General features: G+C 33.3%; 6 protein-coding genes across 6 annotated transcripts; 4 read left to right on the top strand and 2 right to left on the bottom strand.

Moving 5' to 3' along the window:
* The first annotated feature begins 27 nt into the window (after positions 1 to 27).
* On the top strand, positions 28 to 4,123 carry BX664DRAFT_325283 (vacuolar sorting protein 39 domain 2-domain-containing protein). Its single transcript, XM_051543993.1, has 13 exons — positions 28 to 164; positions 258 to 323; positions 382 to 501; positions 615 to 1,184; positions 1,246 to 1,326; positions 1,403 to 1,587; positions 1,656 to 2,512; positions 2,591 to 2,732; positions 2,815 to 3,013; positions 3,073 to 3,168; positions 3,230 to 3,332; positions 3,399 to 3,824; positions 3,899 to 4,123. The coding sequence occupies exons 1-13, from the start codon at positions 95 to 97 to the stop codon at positions 3,981 to 3,983; spliced, it is 3,000 nt and encodes a 999-aa protein (XP_051403199.1). The 5' UTR covers positions 28 to 94; the 3' UTR covers positions 3,984 to 4,123.
* An 849-nt stretch (positions 4,124 to 4,972) lies between these two features.
* Positions 4,973 to 8,323, bottom strand: BX664DRAFT_275380 (glycosyltransferase family 20-domain-containing protein). The gene is made up of 9 exons (XM_051541281.1): positions 7,640 to 8,323; positions 7,354 to 7,485; positions 7,166 to 7,291; positions 7,054 to 7,106; positions 6,670 to 6,981; positions 6,182 to 6,586; positions 5,918 to 6,094; positions 5,471 to 5,841; positions 4,973 to 5,350 (listed from the first exon to the last, which is right to left on the bottom strand). Exons 1-9 carry the CDS (start codon positions 8,283 to 8,285, stop codon positions 4,990 to 4,992), a joined length of 2,583 nt encoding a protein of 860 aa, XP_051403198.1. The 5' UTR covers positions 8,286 to 8,323; the 3' UTR covers positions 4,973 to 4,989.
* Positions 8,324 to 8,893: 570 nt separating this feature from the next.
* BX664DRAFT_325279 (Metalloenzyme, LuxS/M16 peptidase-like protein) lies at positions 8,894 to 14,312 on the top strand. The gene is made up of 22 exons (XM_051543992.1): positions 8,894 to 9,166; positions 9,260 to 9,298; positions 9,433 to 9,469; positions 9,548 to 9,663; positions 9,737 to 9,872; positions 10,083 to 10,237; positions 10,323 to 10,603; positions 10,698 to 10,806; positions 10,876 to 11,057; positions 11,136 to 11,193; positions 11,258 to 11,372; positions 11,443 to 11,733; positions 11,831 to 11,895; positions 11,970 to 12,223; positions 12,311 to 12,381; positions 12,524 to 12,587; positions 12,714 to 12,900; positions 12,987 to 13,078; positions 13,164 to 13,241; positions 13,310 to 13,367; positions 13,418 to 13,653; positions 13,723 to 14,312. Exons 1-22 carry the CDS (start codon positions 8,959 to 8,961, stop codon positions 14,233 to 14,235), a joined length of 3,345 nt encoding a protein of 1,114 aa, XP_051403197.1. The 5' UTR covers positions 8,894 to 8,958; the 3' UTR covers positions 14,236 to 14,312.
* Positions 14,313 to 15,022: 710 nt separating this feature from the next.
* On the top strand, positions 15,023 to 15,361 carry BX664DRAFT_346979 (uncharacterized protein; the record flags this gene model as incomplete). Its single annotated transcript, XM_051547539.1, has 1 exon — positions 15,023 to 15,361. The coding sequence occupies one exon, from the start codon at positions 15,023 to 15,025 to the stop codon at positions 15,359 to 15,361; it is 339 nt and encodes a 112-aa protein (XP_051403196.1).
* Positions 15,362 to 15,477: 116 nt separating this feature from the next.
* Positions 15,478 to 16,499, bottom strand: BX664DRAFT_70088 (uncharacterized protein). Its single transcript, XM_051549699.1, has 5 exons — positions 16,465 to 16,499; positions 16,231 to 16,345; positions 15,867 to 16,148; positions 15,741 to 15,803; positions 15,478 to 15,652 (listed from the first exon to the last, which is right to left on the bottom strand). Exons 2-5 carry the CDS (start codon positions 16,253 to 16,255, stop codon positions 15,582 to 15,584), a joined length of 441 nt encoding a protein of 146 aa, XP_051403195.1. The 5' UTR covers positions 16,256 to 16,345; positions 16,465 to 16,499; the 3' UTR covers positions 15,478 to 15,581.
* Positions 16,500 to 16,962: 463 nt separating this feature from the next.
* On the top strand, positions 16,963 to 19,029 carry BX664DRAFT_370615 (uncharacterized protein; the record flags this gene model as incomplete). Its single annotated transcript, XM_051548643.1, has 1 exon — positions 16,963 to 19,029. One exon carries the CDS (start codon positions 16,963 to 16,965, stop codon positions 18,976 to 18,978), a length of 2,016 nt encoding a protein of 671 aa, XP_051403194.1. The 3' UTR covers positions 18,979 to 19,029.
* Positions 19,030 to 19,281: the final 252 nt, after the last annotated feature.

The following is a 19,281-nucleotide window of genomic DNA, read 5'->3' as shown; positions in this document are numbered from 1 at the left end:
ATCAAGAAAACCCTAATTTTATCTTTTCTTTTCTTTTCTTTTCTTTTTTCTGTTTTTTTTGAATTATCATTAATTTTTCAATTTATTTGATAAAATGCATGATGCCTTCCAAGTGACCACTGTTGTGGATAAGGTGAATCGTATCGAATCCATTTTTGCTCATGGTAAGTTTTGTACTATTATTATTAGTCTCCATAGAAAGATGCCCTCAATCATTCTTTTTATATACGATTACAAAACTTATTTTTTTTTCTTAGGTGATCGACTATTAATTGGTACAGGTCTTGGTCATCTTCTTGAATATGATATTAAAGAACCTTTAGGTAAGATTTCATAAATGTATAGTTTGAAACACTAAAGCTAATCCTTGTATGTTTCTAGTGGCTGACGAAAACGAAGTACCTGAAGTCACTCTTATCAATACACACAAAAACTTTTCTAAACGACCTATTGAACAATTGGACATTATTAAAGAAATAGATGTTTTGGTTTCATTATCTGGTAAAAAAGTTATTGATTGATTGCTGTTGAAATACGTAATTCGACTGACTGAACCCTTTTCTATATCTTTTTATTATTATTATTATTATTATTATTATTTGGGGAGTAAATAGATGGACTAATCAGTCTTCATGATCTTCGAACGTTTGAATTACGAATGACTTTAGGAAAAACAAAGGGGGCAAATCTATTCACAATACAAACTATGGTGGAGATGAATCAAGAACAAATTCCACAACTAGTGACTCGACTTGCAGTAGCTGTACGCAAGAAATTAGTGGTGTTTGTATGGAAAGATACTGAATTCTTGGAAACTAAGGAATGGCCAATATCAGATCGTGTCAAGACAATGGCTTGGGTAGGCTCAACCAAGATTTGTTTAGGACTTGCCTCTGAATACGCGTTGATGGAAGTTGAAAGTGGACAATGGACTGAACTCTTTGGTCCCATGACAGAAGGTGGTTTGTTAAATGGTGCCAATATTGGTGGTAGTAATGGCAATGGTGGTAGTGGTGGTGGAAGTGGCAGTGGAAGTGGAAGCGGTAGCAACAGTATATCAAGTGGTGCAGCTAGTGGTGCGATCAGTACTCTCAACAGTCTATATAACATGTCTATTGGATTCCGAGGTGGCAAGCCTATGGTGACCAAGATCCCCAATAATGAAATGCTTCTTGCAAGAGATCGTAAGTTCAGTTTATATATATATATATATATATATATTCATTATTATTCTATTCTTTTTAGATGTCAGTATTTTTTTGGGTTTGGATGGTACTCCTACACGTAAGGTTGGTATTGAATGGTCTGGTACTCCTGAACAAATGGGTAAGTAGATGATTTGAAAAAAAAGAAGTCTTGAAACACTTTGATTTTTAATATGATATTTTCTTAATTCGAATAGGTTACTCTTATCCTTATGTGATTGCTATTCTTCCAAAGCATGTTGAAGTCCGAAATATCCAATCTCTTGCTTTGGTACAACAAATTGATATTTCCAATGCAAAGTTTTTGAATCAAGGCAAACTAGTTTATGTGGCAACAGGTTCTCAAATATGGCGATTAACACCATATAGTTTTTCTTCTCAGGTAGATGTTATTGTAAAATACAAAAAAAAAAAAAAAGTATTAACGAGGGATTATTTTATCATATATAGATTGATCAACTTGTGGAAAAGCATGCATATGAAGAGGCGGTTAGTCTTTTGGAACAAATTGATGCAGTTCTTGTGGAAAACAAAGAAGAAAAACTACGAATGATTCGGATGGCACGAGCACACGATTTGTTCTTACATGGTGAATACGATACAGCTTTGGAATTATTTCAAGAATTGGATACACCAGCAGAAGATGTGATTGAACTTTATCCCAGTATGATTTCAGGACAATTAGCAAAAGACAAAGAAAATCGGCAGGACGATGATGACAATGACTCACTTTTAGCGTTAACCACTTCACGCAAAAATGGTAACAACGATGATCATCAACACGAACAGCTTCGACCTGATAGCCGTACTTCGAATTACAGCAAAACAAACACTGTGCTAAGTAATAACAGCAGCAGCAAGTTATCAGGCATCATACAGAGTTATCATGCTCATCAACAAAAAGAATTGGTACCTTTGACAGGGATTCATTTACACGAAGCTATTACTTATTTAATCCGATTTTTAACCGACAAACGACAAAGACTTTCCAAGCAACTAGCAGCATTACATGGCAATGGTATACTTTGTCCTCCTACAAGTGGATCTACTACATTATCCTCATCATCGGTAACAAGTGGAACAACATTACAACATTTAACTGAACAAGCAACTTTGGTAGATACAACTTTATTGAAATCATACATGTTGACAAATGATGCTTTAGTGGGACCACTCCTTCGTGTACAAAATCACTGTGATGTAAAAGAATGTGAGACTATTTTGATGGACAAGAAAAAGTATAAGGAATTGGTAGATCTTTACAATTGCAAAGGATTACATTCAAATGCTCTGGATTTGTTATCAAAGTAAGTGATAGAGAAGGGTTGTTAGATATCAAGCTTATCTGATTCTGTTTTTTTTTTTTTTAATATATACTTTTATAGACTTGGACAACAAACGGACGGACCATTACGAGGAGTATTACCTACGATTCGATATTTACAAAGATTGGGATTGGATCATTTCGATTTAGTTCTTCAATATTCTCGTTGGGTATTGGAATCAGATCCTATTCATGGAATGGATGTAAGTAGAAAAAAAAAAAGATGAATTATCTGAATTTATTTCGTTTGTGTATACTTCTTTTTAAACTTATTTATTATTATAGATATTTATTGATGATTTAGCTGAAGTAGAAAGTTTTCCGCGGGATCGTGTACTACATCATTTGGCATCTATATCTGATAATCTTACGATTCAATATTTGGAATATATTATGGATGACTTACATGATCAAACTCCCGACTTCCATAATCGACTTGCCATTGCGTATCTCGATAAAATCAAAGCGGATCAAGTTTCCGAAGGTAATACAATTAGTATCAACGTATTAGGTTCATTAAACAGCTTGAACACAATTTGATAGATGAAAAAACAAGAATAAGGACTAAATTATTGCAATTTTTGGCGGATTCAACTCATTATCGGGCTGAGAAGATATTATCTCGACTACCACTGGATGGTAAGGATAATCTTTTTTTTTTTAATAATTCATTCTCTGATTTTTTTTATGAAATAAATAGACCTTTATGAAGAAAGAGCGGTTCTCCTTAGTCGTATTGGACAACATGATCAAGCTTTGGATATTTATGTCTATAAACTAAAGAATTATGCTATGGCTGAAGAGTAAATATAAACAAAAAAAAAAAAAAGAAGAAGAAAACTAATATTTGAATATATGTACATATTTAGATACTGTACAAAGATTTATCGGGAAAATGCAGAAAAAGGAAGCAAGATGTATCTGACTTTATTACGTGTGTATTTACAGCCATCATCGTCATCATTTGGAACCAAAGGCAAGAACAACAAATCAACAAAACGACAACCATTATTAGCACCAGCATTGGAATTACTTGCACATCATGGATCACACGTCAATGCAGCAGAAGTTTTATCTATCTTACCACTCAATACACCACTTCAAGGATTATTTCCATTTTTTGAAAAGTATATCCGAGAAAGCAATCGCAATAGAAACAAGGATCATGTGGTGAAAAATTTACTCAAGGCAGAGCAATTCCAAGTAGAAGAACAACTGTCATTTTATCGTTCACGTGCAGTCAAGATCACTGAAGATAGGATGTGTCCTCAATGTAACAAACGAATTGGAAATAGGTAAAAAAAAAAAAAAAAAAAAAAAAAAAAAAAAAAGGAAAACAACCATCATTCATATTTTCTTTTCTCTTTAGTGTCTTCGCGGTATTTCCAAATGGGGCAGTGGTACATTACTCATGCAAGGAAAAAATAGAGCAAACTCAATGGAAACTGGTGTGATACACATTTTCTTTTTGTGATAAGAAACTTTTCTTTTTTTCCTTTTTTTGACGATCTCCAATATTTTAGTTATTATTGTTATTTACCATCCCATCTGATATATATCTTTATCTTCCTCTTTTTTTTTTTTTGTATACCTCTTTATTTATTGTTATTACTTAAGAAATGAAATAAAAAACGTCATTCATCAGTTCTATCTCGTTAGTGAATATATATAAAGAACAAGAAGATAAGACCCATTGTTCAATAAGTTTTGTTTCGTTGCTTATTTGATCAATCGATAAGAAAATTTTGAATGTTTCGTTTTTTTTTTTTTTTTTTTCATTTCCAAGATGAAAGAAACTGGCTGTTGCCGGGATTATCATTTATAGTAGATATTTTTTCATTTGACAACTTTTTTTTTTTTTTTAATTCATGCAATTATTATCAAACAGCTAACTATCTCCTCTTTTTTTTTTTTGATATATATATAAAAGTATGAAAAGAACCCATATCTTGTTTTCTTCTTTTTCTTTATTTTGCATTCAATATGCATTTGATCATTGGCGTGACTATACTATCTTCAAATTCTCATCATCATCATCATAATACTAACAAATGTGCCATGTGCGGATCAACTAGACACATAACAAGTAAATATATAAAATAAATATGATCCATTCACATCGAAGTTGACTTCCTTTTTTTTTTTTTCTTTGAAGAACATTGTCCTTGCTACCCTTAAAGCCACTCCCATTTTTCCACAAATTATACATTTCTTTTTTTTTTTTTTTTGGATCATCCTCATCATTATAGACCATTATAGATATCCTCATCCAATTTTTTCTTATCTTCCTCTTTTTCCATCCCTTTCTTCCAAACCATCAAGGATCAACCGATCCATTATCAGTAACAACATCAATAAATATATGCATATTCATCATCCCATTTTTTCAATTACCAATTAAAAAAAAAAAAAAAAGCTTTCTACTTATAAATGTATGTATGATATATTATAACAAATAAACTATTTTTTATTCAATAGAGATAACATGTCGACTAAATCTTGGCTAGTTTCCACATACCAATCGGCCAAGGTTTTCTTATCAACAGGACCAACAGAGAGAGTAAATAAGATTTTGTCTGAACCACCAGAAGTCACTTGCTTTTTCAATGTCTTGAACATATCTTCATCTGTCCGATCATCACCAGCACAAAGGATAAAACCCGCGGCACTTGTTTGAGCCAAGGCTCGTTTCACAGCTGAGCCCTTATTCACCACCGTTGGTCGAATTTCAATGTTTTTCTTACCAAGTAAGATTTCCACAGGTAACTTCGGTACAATGGCATTTTCCAAATGATTTTGACATTCCTTGGCTTGAAATTCACTATCATCATACATAAAAACCAAAAAAAAAAAAAAAGATTGAATTCATATACCCGTTTATTATATCATTCTTTTTTATTTTTTATTTCTTTCTTTTTTTTTTTTTTCTTTTCTTCCTTACCCAAAAGAGGGAGGTTCTGTCATCCTGTAATGCCATGTCAAAGATCCACGTTTTTCTTCTACAAAACTACCAGGGGTTCGTTCACTGTAATACTGAAAGATTTCACGTACATCATCCTTCCATGCCATATCCACACGATCGATATTGTTGATCCATTTAGTACTACCAGGTAATCGAGTAAAGCATCCATGTTCGGCTGATAACCCAAGTTGAGGAATATGACCTAACCATTCTTCTAGCGTGTTTTGATCCCTTCCAGAAACAACCCAGACTGTATTGTTGCTTTCTTGACATAAATTTTTCAGGGCTTCGATCAATTGATGTGATGGTTTCGCATCTAAAGGTGTATCCACAATAGGTGTCAATGTACCCTATAAAAAGGAAAAAAAAAAAAAAAAGATAGATCAAAATTCATCACTTTATTAACATCCATATGTTGATACTTACATCATAATCAAAGAAAAACAAAGCTTTCCGTGTATTTCGATATTCAATCAATAGTCTTTTAGGATCCATTTTGCTTGTCTTGTAAGTGGAAACAGATTTAGGAGAATTTACCAAAGTATTGATAAAACGTGTTGCCCAATAACCTGCAGTATGAGTATGGACAAAGTTAGTCAGTTGCTAAAAAAAAAAAAAAAAAAAAAAAAAAAGTTATTAAGTTTATCCAATTTTCAGTTCTACATTTTTTTCCCTTCTTTTTTTCTTTACCTTGGCTTTTTCAGCTTTATCTTCATCAGACATGATAAGACATTCATTAATAGCACTTGATACCCAACTGTAATCCCAAGGATTAACAATCAATGCAGCCCCCATACTTCGCGCAGTTCCAGTGAATTCCGATAAGATTAAAGGACCATGACGTTCTTCTTGAGCCACCACATATTCAAAACTAGTCGTATTCATACCATCACAGATCGGTGTCACCAGAGCAACATCCGCAGAAATCAAGAGTGCGTAGAATTCATCACGATCGATGTGCTGATGATAATGATTCACAGGTGTAAATTCAATAGATCCAAATTGTGTATTAATGCGATTCACTGTTTCCGCTACCTTGGCTTCCATTTTTGGTGATTTAATGACACCAGGTGAAGTCACTTGTATCAGAACCACCTTGTTATTTTTTTCCAGTTATAAAATAGAAAAAAAAGTGTTAATTCATTCAAACTCTTTTTTTTTTTTTTTGATAATTTTACCTTATCTTGCCATTCAGGGTAATCATATAAAAATTTTTCAAATGCTTCTAGTTTCTGTAAAACACCTTTCATAGGATCCAGTTTGTCCCGTCCAACAATGATATACTTGCCAAGATACTTTTCACGAATAGCCTTGACTTTTGGAGCTACGTTAGGTCGATGACAATTTTGTCGAGTACGTTCTACATCAATACCAATGGGAAAGGTGCCCAAACCAACAGTGTCAACCCTTGTTTCAACCCCAAGAGGTGAACATTCATATCCCATAATTCTTGTACAGTTCGACGCGAAGTGTCGAGCATAGTTATAAGTCTATTGAAACAAAATAGAATCATCTATCTGATAAATATACATATGTATATATATAATAGAACATTTTATTACCTGAAAACCAACCAGATTTGATCCTAATATGCCATCCAATATTTCTCGACGATCTAAAAGTAAATGTATAATCCGTTATTCCAAAAAAAAAAAAGGCAAGTTGGTGACTTACGTGGTAAACAACGGAACATTTCAGAAGACGGAAAAGGAGTATGTATAAATAGACCAATACGAGCTAAAGGCTTGAGATCACGTAGTATCTGAGGTACAAGTAAAAGATGGTAATCTTGAATCCATACTATAATAAAATGTCAATGAGCCGATCATAACTTTGAAAAAAAAAATATCATTTCACTTTACCTATATCACCAGGTTCATAATTATCGGCAATGGTTTGAGCAAATGCTTGATTCACAGCAACGTAATCATCCCAGTATTGGCTTTCATCAATCGATCCATTCCATATGACATAATGAAACAGTGGCCATAGTACTATATATACATGTTTGTGTGTGTGTGTGTTTTTTTTTTTAAAAAAAAAAAAAAAAGGAATTCGTCAAACCAATACAACAAGAGAAAAATGAAAATATGATATCACTTAGTAATAATACTGGCATTTCATTAGAATCTTTTTTTTTTTTTTTACCTTGTTTGCAATAACCTTCATAATGACCGAAAGCTTGCTCGTTCTTGAGAAAGATAGGAATCATACCATGACGTAATTTCAATAATTGGGATAAACCATCACGATGTTCAGGGCGAATTTCATCTAAAGGCATTTCCTGGTCAGTGAGTTCTGATTTGATCTGACCTGTACCTCCAATCATCAACGTCTTGTAATGTTTGCGTAAAGAATCCGTACCAGCATAGATAGCTGAATGACCTGGTCGTGGAGTGATATTCCATATTTCAGATTGACCAAAGTTTGGAGCAATAGAAGCACGTCGACCTAAATTGGAAATAGGCGCATCAAGTTCGTGCTTATCTTGTTGTTCATTGGCTTCCTCTTCTCCTTGTTGTTGTTGTTGTTGTTCTTGTTGATAATAGTTGTGTTTCAAGTAGTTGGCATCTCTTTTGAAATGGACAGGATGTTGATGGCGTTTGTGTATTTCTTCTTTTCGATTCCTAATGGCAAGTTTTTCTTCTGGGGTCATTGGTACACTGAATTGGAATGGTAAGTGATTAACCACTGAAATGATCTTGCCAGAGATCTTGACATGTTCTTCTCCTTCTGCTATAAGGATTCTTCTTAATTCTTCGGTATCGATAACTTGAGAATTGCGTTGAACCATCCTGTTTTTTTTTTTCGAGTGATCCAAAAAAAGTGAATTAAAAGAAGAAAAAAAGAAGAAAAAAAATAAAAGAAAAAGTCTCGAAATTGAGAGCGGCATATAACTGAAGCAGCGGTGAATAATTTTTCAATGCACTTATTGGCCAAAATTGAAAATCTATTTTCCCCAATCATTGTTTTCTAGTGGTTTCGTACCACCCATGTAGTTCTTTTAAATTCTTAACAAAAGATATTTATTTAATGTATGATATTAAAGATACCCCAGATACTGAGTCTATTTTTATGATGATGATTATTTATGGTGAAATAAGAAAGGTTCTATGATGTTTCTATGATAATTTTATAGTAATTCTAGATTAATGATGATGATATTGATAAAATTAATAGATATCAATTGATTCAATTTTGATGTATGAGATTCAATGACCGTCCTCGGCTTCCCATGTTTGGTGCATAGGTCGGGAGGGAATTCCTAAAAACGCCAAAAAGTAAAGTTACATCCTACTTTTTTTTTTTTTTTTGACAAGGTCACATTTTTTTTTTTTTCTTTGGGAGTACAAAAATTCAGTCTTTCTTCGATTTTCTTCCCCTTTTTTTTTTTCTTTCCCTTTTTTTTTTTTTTTCTTCTTCTTATATATATATGTGCGCGTATATATGTATGTGTATATATAACTATGACGCCAATTGAAACTTTTAATATTAAAAAAACTACTTCTTTTACATCGAAGACACCAACAGCAGAAGTTTGTATCAACCCAATTACTGCAACAACTCAATTCCAGTTACAATGTCAGTTTTATGTAGATCCTCAATCGACCATCTTGGTATCAAGGTACAAGAGTACTCAAACTGGTCTTACCGTTGTTCATGTTGACCTTGATAGTAATATAACAAATAATATATATATATATATATCATTTGAATATTTATACTTATTCATTCCTTTTCTTTTCTTTTTTTTTTTTTTTTAATAAGGTCCTTTGGTGAGTGGTTTCCTTACTGTGGCAACTGAGGGTAAAGAAGAAGGAAAAAAAAAAAAATAGAATATGATAGTTTAAGATCAAATTGACTAACCTATTTAATAATATCCAACTTGTTTCGGATAATGTTTTTGTTATTTTATTATTTTGTTATGTATTTATACGTAGCTTTTGATGATTGTGGACATGCTCATTGCGCAGAACAGTAAGGTTAAAAGATTAACAATAATAATAACAATAATATAGGGATGAAACTCATAAAAAAAATTTTTTTTATATATAGTCTTGTGTTTTTAGGTAGTGAACAATATCCTTACAAGGGAATATTGGATTCATTTGCTACTCGGGCTTTTGCAAGAGGCACCAATGCTTGGACTGACATTGATCATACCTGTTATAGTAAGTAGAGGTTTGGGAATTCATGAGATGATCGATATATAAGTATATATCTTTTTTTTTAATTTAATTTTAGATATCATGACTGCTGGTAGTGAAGGTTTCTTACGATTCTTACCTGTGTATGTAGATCATATTTTATATCCAACTCTGACAGAATCTGGCTTCAATACAGAAATTCATCATATCAATGGCTCTGGTGAAGATGCTGGTAAACATTTTATATATAAAACAAAAAAAAAAAAAAGCGGAAAATAAAAAAGAAGTCCTGTACAACCAACATGTAGTGTGTATGTGTGTTTACTATCGACATTAAACTGACGAATGACCTTTGTTTATGTTTATAGGGGTAAACAATTTGATTTGAGAACCAATGATACCACTGATTATTTGATATTAATATTATTTTTTTTTTTCATCAAGGTGGTTTATTGTGAAGTTCAAGGACGCCAAAATACTATGTTTGATAGGATGCAAAGTAGAATGCGACAATTATTATATCCAGATGAAACTTGTGCTTATCGAAATGAACCTGGTGGCAAGATGGATTCCTTACGTCAACTGGATATTCATCAAAGTAAACAGCTATATACGTTTCATCAAAATAACACAAACTATATTAATTGTATTTGTTTATTATTATTATTTTATTATCATTATAGTTCAATCTTATCATCAAACTTACTATCGTCCTGATAATTTGTGTATTGTTATTGCCGGAAAACTGGATCCATCTCAACTCTTTAATACTTTGAATGTCATTGATCAAAGTATATTACAACACGGTCAATCTCCTTCTTCACATCATCATCAACGTCCATGGTCTTCCTGTCTTTCAAGTATTCGTGATTTATCTCAAAATGTTACCGAAACTGTACTCTTTCCTGATCCTGATGAATCTATGGGTGCTATCAGTATTTCGTGGCTTGGTCCTTATGGCGATGTAAATGACAATAGACCTTTCTGTTATCACTCTCCTTATTAGTATTAACTTTTTATTTTATTTTATTTTATTTTATTTTTGCTTTTTATTTTAGAACTTTTTTGAAATCATGGCTATTCAAATGCTCAATACGTATTTGACTGATTCTTCATTATCTCCATTACAGAAATTATTGATGGAAATGGATGATCCTCTCTGTACTGGTAAGTACTTTTATCTTATTCTTTCTAATTTTGATTGATCATCGTTCTATTTTTTTTTTCTTATTGTAGCTGTTGAATGTTCCCAAACTGAACATGCTCGTACATCTATCACGATTAATATTGAAAACGTTCCTACTGATCGCGCGGATCAAGTTATACCTATGGTACTGGATCTGTTGAATAATATGATAATTACTGGAAATATGGATATGGATAGGATGATTACTTTGATTGAAAGAGAAAGACTGAAGGTAATGAATAGAAAAGGAAATATTGAGAGTGATGGATCAATCAATTTGACATTAATAACATGTTCATGTTAATATTAGGTGATAGAGGGATTCGAAAGTCGAGCACTTTATTGTGTTCCATTCTCGGTGATTAATGGTAATATCAAATCAAGAAAAAGAATACAGAGAATAGAATATCATTTACCTTTTTTTTTTGGTAGATTTTATTTATGGGCATCCTGACGGACTGGATCTTGAAGAAAGTTTACAAAGAATCAAACCACTTGATCGATTGTACTATTTTACCAAAAATGATTGGCTTCATTTACTTAAGAAGTATGATTACCTACCAGAGAAAAGAAAAAGAATGCGGGTTGACACAGTATACTAATAAATTTTTATATAGATACTATGTTAATGGATGCTATGTTGCTTTGATTGGAAAACCGTCTGCCTCCCTAGCTCAACAATTACAAGATGAAGAAACAGCCCGAGTGGAACAGCAAAGGCTGGAATTAGGATACGATCGCTTACAACGACTTGCCACTCAATTAGAAATCGCGAACGAACAAAATGAAATAGATATACCTCCTCATGTTTTGGACTCATTTCCTATACCCAATGCTTCTGATATATCCTCAATCAACGTCATTACTGCTCGTCATCCTTCTCCGTCTGCTCATTTACCCCAATTCAGGTAATTAATACTAATGTATAGGTCAATTTTGTTCACCTAGATTCTTTTCTTTTGACCTTTTTCTTTTTTTTCTTTCTTTCTTTCTTTCTTTCTTTAGGAACGAATTGCAAAAGTATATCGAAGCGGATCAAGCGTCTATACCCTATGCCATACAGTATGACCGTAAGTTAAGAAAAAAAAAAAAAGGAAATGGGATATGGCAAATGAACTAAATGAAATGTCATCGGGTTCTATAGATATACAATCTGCTTTTACAACCATATCCGTCTATCTCAATACTGGTGATATGCCTAGTTCTCTTCGTCCCTACGGAAGGCTTTTTATGGAATCTTTTTTCTCTTTATCAATGGGTGTCACTAATCAAAGCAAACCTCCAACGTCATCTGATGACCTTATTCGCCAACTCAACAGGGACACCATTGATTACCGTATCATGCAAGGACGTGGTCCTATTTTCCGTGAATATATCGTGGTCTCTTTGAAAGTCGAGGTAAAAAAAAAAAATTGGAAGGTGTATCATTTATTCTCATTCTCTTACATTGTTTGTTTGTCTTTTCTTTTTTTTCTTTCTTTGTAGACTGACAAATATCAACACGCTGTACAATGGCTCAATGATCTCCTATGGCATACTGAATATACCGCGGATAAGTAAGTTCGTCTGTCAAAATAAAAAGATAGAAAGAAAAAGAGAGAGAGGGTAGAAGAGTTACTGACCCACTCACGCCTTTTTCTTTTCGTTCTTTCTTTTTTTTTTTTCTTTTTGATGTTGATGATGACTGGTTTATGGTAGACTCAAGATGGCCGCAAACAAGATTTTGAATGATATACCTCAAACTCGACGAGATGGAAGAAAGGTATGACAAATAAAAAGTAGGCGAATAAAAACAGAAAGACATGTTAACTATTTTTTTTTTTTTTTTACTTTTTTACTATTTTATCAAACAAACATTCTCGATCATCACCACTATGAATAACAAAAGCTTGCAGAATTGGTGATGCAAGCATATCAACATGATATTAAGAAATCAACAGATGCCGCATGTGGATATCTTTATCAAGCCAAATTTCTAGTCGACATTTTGGAAAAATTGGAAGATACTTCATCATGTGATCTATTGGACGGATGTCATCAAGTGCTACAAGATATACAAACATATCGGAAAACAAGTAAGAAATTTTGAATAAGAAATGATTAAACAAAAGATACTAACCGCACTTTTTTTTATTTTGACTTGTCTTATATGATCATTTAGTATGTAAAAGGGAAAACATCCAAGTTCATGTAATGGGAAATATATTTGGAACAAATCAACCAAAATCTGCGTTCAACATTTGGAAAAATCAGGTATCAATCTTCGTTTTTTTTTTCTGATGAAGAAATATACGTTTTGTTTCCTCTCAATTTGCTTATCGTTTTATATAAATTATAGCCAACACATGCTCCTTTTGCCCCGATCACTAGAGCAAAAGACGTACTTAGTCATCATGGTCGAAATATGGGTCATATTGTAAGTAAAGTATATAGAAAAAAGAAGGATGATTATTGATGATCTATGAAAACGAATATTTCATATAGGCTGTTATGATCAAACAACCCTCAATGGAAAGCACATGCTCTCTTCATACAGCTCCAGGTAAATAAAGAAAGAGAAGATGAACAAAGGACTTATTTTTTTTTGTTTAGGGCCCTCTGATTTTGGATCACCAGATATTCCTCCATTGATGGTATTGATAGAAATGTTAAACACCATTGAAGGTGTGTTTTGGAGATTGATTCGTGGAAAAGGACTTGCGTATCGATGTTGGATAATGGAAAATATTGAAGCTGGATCACTGTCATTATGGATATTGCAATCACCTGATGCATTCAAGGCATATGAACAAATCAAGAACGTGATGGCTCTGTATGCTGATGGGCATGTAAGTCAGTGTTTAAACAAAAAGAAAACCATAGTGGGTGCAGGATATATCGTAATACTTTTTTAATAGGCAAATTTTGATGAACACTCCTTGGAGGGAGCAAAAAGCAGCATTATTTTTGATCTAGCGCAATCTGAAGCAACAGTATCTATCGCAGGTGCTCATTCATTCATCAATCAAGTACTACGGCAAAATCAACCTGAAAAGAAGGTATTCTTACAAGCCATCCAATCTGTCACTTTGGACGATATAGATCGTGTCCTACACAAGTATCTTTTAGCTCTATTCCGTATTGATCAGTCTAATCATGTGGTTGTCAGCTCACCGACCAAGGTGGATGATATTTTGACTGGATTTCGTTCTATTGGTTTCCCCATGACCCAAATTATTCCAGATGATATCTACTCTCTTCCCTTTGCTTCCTCTTCTTTATCATCATCGTCATCAACATCATCCTCATCATCTATTTTGGAATCATCATCACCTTCGTCCTCATTATCTGAGTCCTCCCTTACTCCCACCTCTTCTTTATCATCCTCTCCTTCTTCTTCAGCATCTATCTTTCCTTCTCCATTACTTTAGTTTTTCATCATCTCTCTTTTCCCTGCCTTCCACCACCTTATTAATGTCTTGAACCGAATAAAGTTTTTTTTTTTTTTTTTTTTTTTTTTTATTTATTGATTGATATTTCCTTTATCTAAACAGCCTGATGTTCTCATAATATATTTGAAACAAATGATGTAATAATAAAAAGTTAAATTATGTTATACATAAATAATTATAAAAAAAAAAAAAAAAAAAAAAAAAAAAAAAAAAAACTGTCATCCATCATCCAAATTCCAAGAGAAATATCAGAGCTGTCATTACCATCAATGGAATAATAAGAGGAATTATGGATTTTATATGTATTTTGAATAATGATTCAATGACGAAAGAGGATGAATCCACCCTTTAGTTAGTTAAGATTGAAAGAAAAACATATAGATTTTCCATTCATTTTAAAGCGATCACCGAGAACTATCCTTCCATTGCCTTTTACCGGTTTTATATCTATTGATATTCCCGAATTGCATAGTTGAGACTGTTAGCGTGATACCAAGAGAGTAAACGATGACGAAAATAATAATAATAATAGTAATAATAAAAACTAATTATAGTCTTATGATGATGATCAGTTCTTGTAGATATAAACTTGTCGATAAGGAGGATTCACTATAGATTTTTGTGGGAAATGATATCATCACTATTGTTTCCAATTCACTCGAATAATAGAAAGTAATGATGATTTCTTTTTCTTTTCCTTTTCTTTTTTTTTTTTTGTTATTATTATTATCTAACACTTTATCGGAAGAAACAAAGAGGAATCATCATGAAGTTTACTTCTATTTCTTTGGTCATTTTTGGCATCATCACTAGTTTCAGCGGTGGCAGAGCTGAACAAGACGCAAACATCACTGTAGGTTACGCTTCTGGTATCAAAAATGAACATCGACTTGGCGATTGTATTCCCATGAACAGCAATGGGCAGAAACTGCAATCCGTTCAAGTTAAGCAAACTGTACAATGCACCGTGTATAAAAATGATGTATGCATGGGCAATGCCCATTTCCCTACAATGATAATGCCGGTTGGTTCGACTACCACAGCAGTGAATCAACTTGCTCCTGGTGATTCTATAGTTTATTCTTTCCTATGCAATGCGGCATGACGATCAAACAATTGCTTCTCATATTCTCTAATATGCTTCAATAAATAATAAAATCCTTTTTACGTATTCCTTCTCTATACTCTACTAATTTATCGCCTTAAATTCTATCATGATCATCACTGTATGTAAAAGATATATTTTATTGAGGGATATTATGTACAATAATTGACAAACAAATTCTAAATTAAAGTAAAAATTCTAATCTAACATTAACTGAATATCATTTGATCCCATTTTCTTGTTCCTTGACTTTTGGTATCCAACTTGATTCAGGTATTGCTTTTGCCCAATCTAAAAAAAAAAAAAAAAAAATCCAAGATCATAGTTAATTGTGAGTTTCTTTGATAATAATTCCCATCCTATTCTTCCTGTTCCATACCTGGTACCGCACTATCAGGTAGTTCAATGTTTTTCATTATGTTCAAAATCATGTTCGACGTTTCTACGTAAAAAGACATGAATATAACATCCCTATCAAAATGACCATTCATCATTTCATTCTTACCTTTTGATATACTATCTTCAGGATTCAATGAAATTGTTAGAGGTTTTGTTTCCACAGCAACATGACTTTGAAGGTCGATATCATTCATTGATTCCTCATCTTCCATGGTATGGTATGAATAGTCTATGGAATTCTGTGAGTTGATCTGTTGATTGGGATCGTCCATATTATCATCATCGTCATCGTTATCATCGTCTTGATTGTCATCTTGAGGTAATTGTTCATAGCCAAACGGTATATCTTCGTCATCACTCGTATTCATATCCATTGTTGTTGCGCACACTGTTTACAAACAAACACAAAAAAAAGGGTGGATTAGTTTAAAGTCTATTTTTATACTACACCCTCATTCTTCAATCCCTACAGGACTCCAGTGTCATTACATTCATCTAGTTGTCTTGCAAAGTCCTCTACAATATCCGTTTGATGAGTAGAAAGATGTTGAGGGAGTTCTTCTTGTTGTATTTCACTTAAATTCTCTAAACGTACAAAGGAAAAAAAAACAAATAGATTTACTTGTTAGTCAATTTGTTTGTACGATTATAACAAATGCTACCATTAAACTATTTGGTTTTTATCTGCTTGCTTTCATTCTTACCTTCACTATCTTGAGAAGGATTCATCATATGAGACCTAGCCATTGTTGAGAAAGGAAAAAAAAAAAAAAAAAAAAAAAAAAAAAAGAAAGAAAAGCAAAGAAATGAAATTAAAAATGTTACAATGATTAAAAAAAGTGTATATTGAATATCCGATTCCCAAAAAAAGAAGTCGACTGAAGAACTAAGATAAAAGAACTGCACATTATGTTTGCATAGGATTAACTTTATTTGCTTATTTCTTGAAAGAAAATAAAATAGAATTAACATCGGTGATACACATCTTACTATGTATCCTTGTTTTTTACGCATATCAAGAAACGCGGTTATTTTTTTTGAGTAAGCAAAAGATAATCCTATCTTTTTTTCCTTTTCTTTTTCTTTATCTCTTTCAATCATTGTTATATTCTATCTAGTAAAGAGAATCAATTGATTCATTTTATTATTTCATCCTCATTCATTGATTCCATAGATATTCAATCTATTTTTCGTTGTTGACTATGGTACAAGAGCATCATCGTCAACATCATCATAACCAGCCATCATCAGTCGTTACTGATTACAATGAAAGTACGGAACAAACCAAGCTGGGACGATCATCCACCTTGACTACTAAAATCAAACATGTAGCAGGCAATACCATTCGCCGTTCTCTCTCACTATCTAATGACCCATCGACAAAACATGAATCACCCATCAAACCAAGAGGAAAACGTCATTTTTCACGTCGACCGTTTGGCAATATGAATGAACCATGGGAAATTTACTTCGATCCTAATTACACATTTTTTGGTGGTACCATCTTGGATCGACGTAAAAAACAGCAATACGATATGATTCAATTCATGGCTTTGAAAAATCAGCATCTTCATTTACATCCACCTTCCAGTTGCACAACATTGTCTACCACAGAATCATCCTCGTCCTCCTCTTGTCATGACTCTGCCTCTTCAACTACGTTGATGGAACAGCAACGTCATCCAACATTACCTCATACCATCATGAACGCAGTTCATTCTCATTTTTTACAAACATCAGGTAGTCAACTAAGGGAAAACGATGATGATGATGATGATGATGATGATGATGATGATGATGAATATGACGAAGAGGTTGTAGATGAAGAAGAAGATGAGGATGATGAAGAAGAAGATGATGATGATGATGAAGAAGATGATGATGATGATGAAGAAGATGATGATGATGAAGAAGAAGATGATGATGATGAAGATGATGTTGATGATGATGAAGAAGAAGATGATGATGATGATGAACAAGATGATGAACAAGATGATGAACAAGATGATGAACAAGATGAAGGTGAAGATGGCGATAAAGATGAAGACGAAGATGACGATGATGATGATGATGGTGACAGCTTATATGATATTGTAGATGATGATGCCAAAGATGATTTCGAAAATGATGATGTCGAAGGTGAAGGTAACAAAGATGAAGGTGATGCTGCCATCGATGGTTCTAAAACAGAAAAAGAGACTTTCGACATCATTTCTCCTACATCCACCACTGCCTCCAGTGTGTTTTACCCTGCATTATCTTCGCCTGTCAACGAGCAAGATCACCAAGCGCGTTTAGAATTACTACAATTGATTCGGGCGGAAGCGGCAACAACCTATGGTCACGTCTTTTCTCCTTCATTGGCATCATCTCATCAGAATAATGCCATGATGCATCCCAATGTTGACTCCAATCATCCTGCTATTGCCAGCAACAATGATCACCACATTAATAATACAATTAATTTGAAAAATACAAAACACCATCATCGGCGTCGTTCACGACATCCTTTTCGACTCTCCAGCAACAATCCAACATCGACTCGATTTCAATGGATGGAAAGAAAAAAAGAATCTTTAAAACAAAAATGTCAGATCTCCACATCGACCTTGGATCTACACCGATTTCCTCCTGATGACAACGATGATGATGACCATAGTGATGATGAGGAGAAACAATTAGAAGGTCATCATCAAACAAGGCTACCACCATCCTCCTCCTCCTTATCATTACCGCTACCTAGGAAATATGATGAATCAAAAACGGACATTGGTATGACGAAACGATCACAAAAATGTAGATTATCATTTCTTTACTTTTGCTTTGGATTCTTATTCCCCCCGATCTGGATCATCGGTGCACTTTATACACCTCCTGAAAAAAGGTATCAATCCACCAAAGGAAGACGGATTGATCTGATGTGGAAAAAGGCTTGTCGTTTGGCACTCGGTTGTTTTTTAATGGCTCTTTTGGTGATCATGATTGTTATCTTAACATTGAATCCTGGTGCCCTGGGTTGGCGAACCAGTGGTACGGATGAAAGGTCAGCTCAAAAATTTGTTCCTGTCATGCCACCTTATGAAGAACCTTCCTCCGCTCTCCCTTCCTCTTTGCCTTCTTTTCTTCCTCATCAACAGCAACAACGCCATCATCGTCATCAACGCCCGTCTCATCTCGTGCCTTCTGCCAGTGGTCAACCTACTCTTTCTGTCTCTTAGTTCCTTTATTATCATTGTTATTATTATTGTTATTATTATTATTATTATTATGCTCACTTGTGATTCTCTTATTTTTTTTATTAACTATTCTATATATAAAACTCTTTTATTTTATTTACCCCCAACCCTTCAATATTGATATCAATAGATACATGCCATTGATGTTATAATGCAAAAGACAATGGTTCGATTTTTTTAAATGGCTTTTTCTTCTCATTGAGCAAGCTAACCAATGAAAAGCTATTATCCGTTATTAAGCTACTTTTTAATAGTGCATCTAATGGGCGAAGAGTGGAAGTGGCT

The sequence above is a fragment of the Halteromyces radiatus genome, assembly GCF_025201355.1.
Source record: "Halteromyces radiatus strain CBS 162.75 chromosome Unknown BX664scaffold_2, whole genome shotgun sequence".
NCBI classification, from domain to species: Eukaryota; Fungi; Mucoromycota; class Mucoromycetes; order Mucorales; family Cunninghamellaceae; genus Halteromyces; species Halteromyces radiatus.
The sequence above is the reverse complement of the archived record's forward strand: the minus strand, read 5'-3'. Positions and strand labels throughout refer to the sequence as shown.